The 8,971-nt window shown below is 48.8% G+C and overlaps 1 protein-coding gene across 1 annotated transcript in view; it reads left to right on the top strand.

Annotated features, from left to right (window-relative positions):
• Positions 1-1,137: 1,137 nt before the first annotated feature.
• The window catches only part of LOC133342860 (neuromedin-U receptor 2-like), a 49,326-nt gene continuing 41,492 nt past the window's right edge, over positions 1,138-8,971 (top strand). Inside the window, exon 1 of the mRNA XM_061552201.1 lies at positions 1,138-2,283. Within this exon, the coding sequence (XP_061408185.1) occupies positions 1,606-2,283 (678 nt within the window). The 5' untranslated portion in view covers positions 1,138-1,605. The remainder of the gene's footprint in view (positions 2,284-8,971) is intronic.

Genomic DNA, 8,971 nt, shown 5'->3' with positions numbered 1-8,971 from the left:
GCTTAAAGTGCATCGAATCGCACGTGTAATAATGGACGTGTTCATCTTCATGCAAAGTACCGTAGTGCGCATTATATACTGTTACATGACTGGTAAAAAATTAACCCGTAAAAACAAAGTTTTTCACTATAAATCCTTTATATGCGTGGCGGCTAGAGTCCTCTCGTCCTCTGGCTTGAGATGGCTGCCACCTATGGGTCAGATGATTGCCTGACAGCATTAAGCAATTGGTAATTAAATATTTAAAAAAATCCTAAAAAGTGTAAAATTTTGCTAAATATTTTTTACGAAAATTAATTGTCACGCACAACGAGTCTGTGTGGAAAATGTCAGCTTGATTGGATCACGGGAAGTGGGTTAAAAAACGACCGAAAGATTTGCACGGTCGTAAGCGCGCAAGCAAGCAAGCAAGCGAACTTAATATAAAGGATTTAAAAATGAGAGGGCGGCACGAGGCTGACAACACAAACGAGGCAGTAAAAACGAGACGGAACTCACGAATGCAAACGAGGCTATGCAAACGAAATGGCAAAATGAGAGAGTGCAAAGAGATAGAGAGATAGAGAAAGCGCGACACGGAATCAAAAGCAGTGCAAACAACACAACAACAGCTGCCGTGTAGGCGAGATAGCTGGCTGCTGCGAACGAGATGACTCGAGTATAACAGTACTGCACATACGATACAGTCCAAGCGAATCGCCCTCTACACCCAAACCAAAATTCACACACACGGTTATAACATCGACTCTTTCCATCGAATCGCGGCAACTCGACGACATCGCCGTGGGGGGTGGGGGGCGAGGGGATCGTCCCACCCCTTGCAGCATGGAGGGAAGTACGAGTCGGTAGGTTAGGGATGGGTGGAGGGAAATGAGCGCCGATGGTTGGCTTAGCCGAGCGCGCAAGTAGCAGCAGCAGCAAGCGCAGCCACCCACGGCGGTATAAATTCCGCCGCCGCCGCCGCCGCTCAGCACCCCCACGCTGTGAACAGCGCCCTGCGGTCGCCTCGCTGATCGTGACCGAGAGGCAAGCGCCTTGGCAGTGGCTCCACAGCCACACGGTGCCGATTTGACGGCGATGCCGAGTTGGCGTCGCGAAGTGTGGAGAGGGGGGAGGGTGGGACGTTTCGTTCGAGAATAGTTCATGAACGCGAGCGGGTATTACACGGGCATTGAGTTGACGCGAAATACAGACTTCGAGTGGATGATTGAATAGTGGCTCGGCAAGAAGGTGTTCAGCTTGAAACTGCTTGCTGCCGTTGCACGGCGTTTACACAAAATCGCGGTCGTTTTGCCCAATTGGCAAGCGTCGCGGGCAGCAGAACATTCCGGCGGGGTTTGTTCGCTGCGGGAACATAGAGTTGTCGGAATGAAGGGTCCTTAACACTGACGGGAGGTCGCGTTACCATCTGACACAAACAAACAAAACCCCCTATTGTTGGCACCGTGTCCCGCACAACCGGGAATGCCGCATTACGAGTGCGGCTCGTGTCCGTGCGTTCCGCGTGCTGCATTACGCCCGCAATAAGGAGAGCGCCTTCACCTCTGGCATCTCATTCAATCGGCTTTCGGACTGCAGAGCGAGGAGAGCCGCGCGGACGGCACGATGATGGGCGACGCCAACGCGACGCCCCACAACCTCACGCACGACGAGCTGCTGTTGAGAGAGCGCGGGCGCAGGCAGAGCGACTTCTTCGTGCCCATCTGCCTCACCTACAGCCTCATCTTCGCCGTGGGCGTGGGAGGAAACATCCTCACGTGCACCGTGATCGCCAGCAGGAAGGGCATGAAGACGCCCACCAACTTCTACCTATTCAGCCTCGCCATCTCCGACCTGCTCGTGCTGCTGCTGGGCATGCCGCTGGAGCTCTACGAGATGTGGTCCAACTACCCCTTCCTCTTCGGCCGCCTGGGCTGCTACTTCAGGACGGCGCTCTTCGAGACCGTGTGCTTCGCCTCGGTGCTCAACGTCACGGCGCTCAGCCTGGAGCGCTACGTCGCCGTCGTGCACCCGCTGCGCGCCCGCTCCTCCAGCACCCGGCGGCGCGCCGTGCGCGTCATCGCGGCGCTATGGCTCCTGTCCGGGCTCCTCTCGCTGCCCAACACCCTGACGCACGACCTCAACTTCCTGGTGCTGCCCGACGGCTCGCCGCTCGACGAGTCGGCCGTGTGCACCGTGGTGCACTTCTGGCCCTACAAGTACATCGTCGCCGTCACCGCGTTCCTCTTCTACGTGCTGCCCATGGCCCTCATTAGCGTCCTCTACTGCCTCATGGGGCTGGAGGTGAGCTCTCCCGCGCCGTTTTCTCGCGCGCGCCTTCGCAGGGGGTATGCGCGCCCACGCCGCGCTGCGCTTGCTGCGAGGAATTTGAGAGATTGCAGTACGCCAAGTGGGTTCGTAAAGCCCGTCTTGGTGACCCGTCTGCCTGAGTGTTTGTCCCTCGTACTACCACGGCGCTAAAACAAAACACTCCTGGACGGTTGGTTTTAACCAAAGACCCCAATTCAAACCCCTCCTGAAACGCCTTGGGACTGGAACTTTCTGAATAGATAATTGACATTGATAATGGTTTGCCTTGGCTCACGAGATTACTCATGACTCCATGCGAGAGTTTGGGTTCGTTGAAAGCAAATCCCATCCTCCACGAAATTAATGGCAAGTTTACAGTATAAATAAACGTAACTTTTATCCATGCTTGAATATGTTGATTTGTAAACATTTAAATGGCCCTGTACACAAAAGTAAATTCCGAGTCAAAGTGTCCCCACAACGAAGCCGACGTTGGTGGGACGCTCATTTCCGTAGGTGGTCGTACGTCCCGTGGTAGCGCTGAAAATTACACATTCCTATGGCGATAACTGCAGATGCTGGAATAAAAAACATCCGTTCAAGACCCATTGCAGGCTATTTTAACATGGCACTTCAGAGTAGATGGCATTGACGAAAATGGCATGTCCAAAAATGTACATGGGCATTGGTTGTTAATGGTGCGGTGTTTAGAAACAATTGGAATCTGTTAGCTTGTACCAGCCCGCCTCATTCACATATCCTTCAACTATTGTCGGATGACAGTATTTATTTTCCTATATTCACCACAACGACGCGAATTATTATTTCGTGTGATGCATTAAATTGGTTTACGTCGAACTGGGACTCACTTCTAACATTGACGGCCCTTTCCGAAAAATATCTGGCAGTTCAAGCAAGTCCGACTCTGCTGATGAGACACTATGTCTAGATCGGTCTAGAGTTTTTCTTGTGTAGAGCCAATGCTGCTGAAATTATGCACTCCCAGGTGAATTGTCTGCTGAATAGTCTGCTTAATTCACAAGCAGAGGCATTCATTGAAGGCTTTTGGATAGGACTCTTGCTAATCGTAAGGCTTGGGCTAAGCACAGGGCTAGAGCTTAGATCACAGTACATTGTGCATTGGGGATATACATTTTGACTTGTTTTGTAACATGTGCATACTTCCAGCGTAGTACTTTCTAAGCAGGAAATCGCGCGTTTGTATCACACTTCTTGTTGACATTATGTATAAACTGCGAACCATATGAGGAAGTGAAACACCCGTGCTCAGGGACAAATGTTGGTTCTTTTAACCACATTCATAGACAGACAGATATACATCCACCCAATCAGAAGCACTAGAGAGCACTCACTCACATGCTCTCATTAATAGTTTCTTACACCGTGTGTATTATGTAGGCGTGTTCCGATTGTGACAGTGTTTCTCACCTCCAGTCCTCGGGACTCCGTCTAGACCAGTGGTTTTTTTTACCTTTACCGCTGCCTGCGCCCCTTGGGCTCTCAGAAATGGCATCTTGCACCCCCAAGAGGTGTGTGCATCCCAAGGTAAGAGCCACCGGTCTCGACGATGCTGTTGTGATTTCATCCCCACCAATTAGCAGCATGAGTCAGGAGGACCACTCTCACCCCAGTACATATTTACATTGGCATCCAACCTGTTTGTTAATGACAAAGACTGGCTGTATACGCGCTCTTCCATTATGTAATGGCTAATTATATTAACAATAAATGTACAAGCAATTTACTTTAACAAAGACAAGACAAGGTTCCCCGTATAGTCTTCACAGACTTTTGGGCCAAGTGCTGTGAGCGAGTAGCACCCATGAAGACCGGCAAAGCACTCGAAGGAGTGGGTGGCCAGCACCACGCCCGACCGCCTTTGTCTCACCCAGGGGAGATGTTTACACACCACACCAGGTACTCATTTGAGGCTTAATCGACCTATGGGAGGGCAAGGGCCGGTTCAGATAATTGCCACTGGTGTTGACCGTGAGTGGGAGTTGAACCCGGGTCGCCAGATTCGTAGCACAGTAAAGTAATTGCTCCGCCACCGCTACACACAAACACGTTAACCCACACCGCATCACACAGAGTGAGAACATAAGAGATAGCCTACACATCGCTCTTGTGAATATGTGTTCATCTGCATTGCATTAACTGTAAATAGATGTTCAAAACATCTGAAGGTGCACTTTGTTTTTTTTGCACAATTCCTCCGAGAAAAAAACTGAATAAATTGATCTTAATTAACACGGTGCGAATAACTCAGCTACTTTATATTAGGAGCAAATGTGGTACTTGGAATAATTAGGCAGTATGCCTGATGGACAAAGCCTGTTATTAGCACTGATGAAACACGAATCCGAGTAGATTTAAATCGCAAATGGAGAAGTCGGCATGTCCATTGAAACTGCAATCTCTTTAAGGGAAACACGGGTTACAGAGACAAGTAAAAACGATCTAATGATGTGCGAATATCATAAATTAACGCAACAAAGGCGGGAAAATCAAACAAAGCAAGTGAACGTTTTAGACGGACTACACACACCGCTGAACCCCGTTCAGGAACGTGGGGATGAGTTTAAGCAAGGAGGTTCGTGAAGGACGGTGCTGGGGAGTTGGAAGCAGTCGCCCTCAAACAGCGAGCAGAGCCCCGGGCGAAATAGCAATGGGTTGTCGCCGTCGGGAGCACAGTTGGTGCATCTGCCAGCCATCTCAGTCAGTCAACCCATGGCACCCCGAGTCTGTTCCGTGACCTACCGCCAAGCGGGCCTTTGACACGTGGCCTCAAAGCGCACCTGGCATGGCACAAGCGCTGTGGCGACATCACCGCCACTTAGTGGTGAACGAAGACCGTTGCTGTTGGGCGAGTTTAAACGACGTGGACAATAACCGTGGAGGAAATTCCCCTTTCGTGCAAAGGTTTTTGGGGGACACAACCTCGCTCTTAATCCGAAAAAGTCAGTGGCCATCATGTCACAGCATCAAGTTCACCGACCACTTCAGCTACCTCGGTGTCATCCTAGATTCAACTTTATCCTTCGACCGTCAAACCAACCATATCATCAGCTCATGTAACTTTCACCTGAAGGCTCTCAGACACATACGTCCTCTCATCTCTACTGAATTTGCCAACACATTGGCATGTTGCATAGTTGGGTCTCGCCTTGACTATTGCAACTCCTCCGCTGGCAACCCAAAGAAAGCCTAAAGAAACTTCAAAGACTACAAAACAATCTAGCACGCGTCGTCATTGCCCACACTCATCCCCGTCTCGACTCACTAGCTTGTCTCCGTGCTCTCAACTGGCTACCAGGGGCGGTTTCTTCATTAGGGCGATTGGGCGACGCACCACCAATGTCATTCAACCACAGAGTCACGCTAGCCGTCACTGTGCCTCTGGATATAGTCCAATCAGCGTTATGCTACGTTCTGTGGAGTACCGTCTCTTTTTGGGCAATTTCCCTCCAGCTGAAAATCGCCCCGAGTGGCCCCATAGACTTACATTCAAAGATGTTTTTTTTCGAACGGGGGCGCTGCAATGCATTCTCTATGGCTTCCGGGAGGGCTCGCCCTAACGTGCTTACGTCATCATACGTGCTTACGTCATCATACGTAAGCACGTGTCATCCAACAATATAATTTGTCGCCACCTAGTGGAATCTTTAATGAAAGAAACTTGAGTGGTTTGTTTTAATAGTGAGTATAGAAACAAACAAGATGTATTGTAAGAGCCACTTTATTTTTTAATCCTTTATATTAAGTTCGCATGCTTGCTTGCTTGCGTGCTTGCTTGCTTACGACCGTGCAAATCTTTCGGTCGTTTTTTTAACCCACTTCCCGTGATCCAATCGAGCTGACATTTTCCACACAGACTCGTTGTGCCAGACAATTAATGTTCGTGAAAAAAAATTCCCAAAATGTTACACTTTTTAGGCAAAACATTTTTATTTTACCTATATTGAAATAGAACTCATTCATCGTTTTGGCTGAACGTCACAGTATAAGAGCCCAGAGCGTAACCCCTCCACAGGCCGTGGCGGAGTAGCGCAGTTGGTAGCGCCCTCGCTTCCCATGCCAAAGGTCGCGGGATCGATCCCCGCGTCCTCCACAGGCGAATATATTTTTAAATCCTTTATATTAAGTTCGCTGCCTAGCATATAAAGGATTTATAGTGAAAAACTTTGTTTTTACGGGTTATACTTATTCATTAATATTAAAGAAGTGAAGTTGCCTTTACATGCTTAAGCTGTTAATTTATCCATTGCATGGGTGGACCTTATCCTTATCAATCATCCAGACATTTGCCCCCCCTGAGAGATTTTGCAGGAGCCGCCACTGCTGGCTACCCATCGCCAGTAGGGTCACATACAAGACCGCCTGCCTCTGCCGCAAAGCCTTCATATCCGCCTGCCCGCTACCTTTCTTCATTATTGACAACTTGCAGCTCAGCACACGGCAGATGCCTGAGCAGCGCGACTCACGACCTCCTCTTGATACCAAGATCCAGGATAGTCATGTCTATGCGCCGCTTCTCGGTGGCAGCCCCAACAGTCTGGAACGATATCCCTCTGCACATTCGCAGCATCACCTAAATCGCCTCTTTCGAGACTTAAAAACTCACCTCTACAATCACGATTTCGAGCGACTCTTGAGCTTGGCTCCGCGCCTCTGAGTTGCGGCCACTACGTCTGCAAATTTGCGCGCGTTACAAATTGAACTATTATTATCATTATAGGAAGAGGGCGGTGCCATTTGAAGTTGCCGACGATCCCTGTGGCGTTGCCATCCCTGTGGGTGAAGAGAGAAAATGTGCCGCGGAGCTTTGCGACCAAAGTGAACATCTCCCCCCCCCTCCCGCGGCGGGGAGCGACACGCCCGAGCTGAGCTGAGTTCGCGCCAGTCAAGCTCGCGGGGAAAGTTGTGCGCTCAAGCCGCTGATGTTCATTTGGAGAGCCAACTTGACCAAAATTGCAACGTATAAGCCCTCCGTCCAAATGCGGCATTGTGCTATCAAGCAATAGTGAGCCGTGTAAAATGAGATGAATACGCGTTAATCATTGCTTCGTAAATTGCTCGTGATCATAGGGTGTGATTCATGGAAGTGTGTCGTTCCCTTCATGTAAAATTTAGTGGAAAAAGGACCACTTGCACCTGTAGGGTATAGCATTTTCATTGTTACTTTTATCACATGAAAGCCACCGTCATTTCATTATTATATATTGTACGCGGTTGACGTCGCGAATGGCGTTGAAGCTAACAATGAAATTCTCAATACAAATGCAGCTGCACTTAATTCCTGGCATGCGAGCATCATGGCGTGCCCCAGGGAGCAGTGAGAGCTGGACAACGGTGGCTGATTCATTCATTCATTATTAATGAGCTCATTGTGTGCTGCCAAATTATTTGCTTCACGAATGCAAAGCTCCAGAAAAAATAAGATTTTCGAATTTCTTGCTTACATCTTCCAGTGATATATATAGTTTTGTATTGTGATCATAGGTCATAAAACCTATTTGAGGGAGCCAAGGGTAGCCTGGTTTATAGAAATCATTGTTTCAGGCCAACCGGTGATTTATATGCAGTTTTGTGACACCGCACACAGAGGGTACGAGTTACATGTCTGCAGATGTGCGTGTAAGCCTGGAGAGGTGTGCTGTGTTTGTGCATTTTCTCACAACATCCCCAAGATGGAGGAACTCCACCAGGCTTCAGTGCCCTTCCACCGATGCGTGAATTGAACCCAACATGCATTGGTGTAGAAAACTGCAGGAGACCACCTGGTCACATGGAATAGCGGCGGTATAAGCAGGTGCCGGTAGTGAGATGCCAAGGTGGTGAGCGAGTCAAGTCAATGAGCTCTGAAGACGTGTAAAGACAGGTTGGCATTGCACGTTTCGTGTGTACACGTCGCATTGCTCAAACAGCTCTCGAGTGCATGGATCCGAGTGGTCCACGGTAATTCCATAATGCACGATTGTTTGTCCTAAATTGGCAGGCTATTTCACATATACAGTGATACCTCGGTTCACGAACTTAATTCGTGAACTGACTCTGGTCGCGAACCGAATTGGTCGTGAACCGAGGCACATTTTCCCATAGGGTTCAATGTAAATCCGGTTAATCCGTTCTGACCTTTTTTTTTGGTTTTTGAAGCACAAAAATATGAAACAAATTACAATACACATTAGTACTGTACAGTATAGTAATGTATCATGAGAGAACATTAACCTTGCTTGAGATGACTTCAGTAAGCACTCAAACGGGTGAACTGTACAATACATTCTAGATTTGAAGCTTTCGTGACTGCAAGGATTCATATTCTTAGGTTTTTTTCGGTAAAGTCACGTACGTAAAACATCAAAATTAATAAAAATAAAATAAAGATCACGACGTTTAGGAGGCAACACAAGTCTCCGTCATCAGGTGGGACCGAGTGTTAACATCCCCAGTGTTTAACAGTAATCCCTTCATTGTTCAGCCAGCATTGGTATAAACATGCGCATTTTCTTTTCTGTTCTATCATGTGTATTAGGCCTCCCCCTCCCCCCTCTCTGTCCAATGCGTTGGCGTGTGCAGAAGTTTGTCGCTTGCGCACAATCGCTTCCACGCCGTCGCCCACCCTTTTGGCCCCGCCCCCCTCCCTCCCGATACGTTCCAT

This window comes from Lethenteron reissneri, chromosome 16 (assembly GCF_015708825.2).
Source record: "Lethenteron reissneri isolate LAM-NWPU_2019-01 chromosome 16, ASM1570882v1, whole genome shotgun sequence".
Taxonomy (NCBI): Eukaryota; Metazoa; Chordata; class Hyperoartia; order Petromyzontiformes; family Petromyzontidae; genus Lethenteron; species Lethenteron reissneri.
This window is presented reverse-complemented; position numbering and strand designations above follow the sequence as displayed.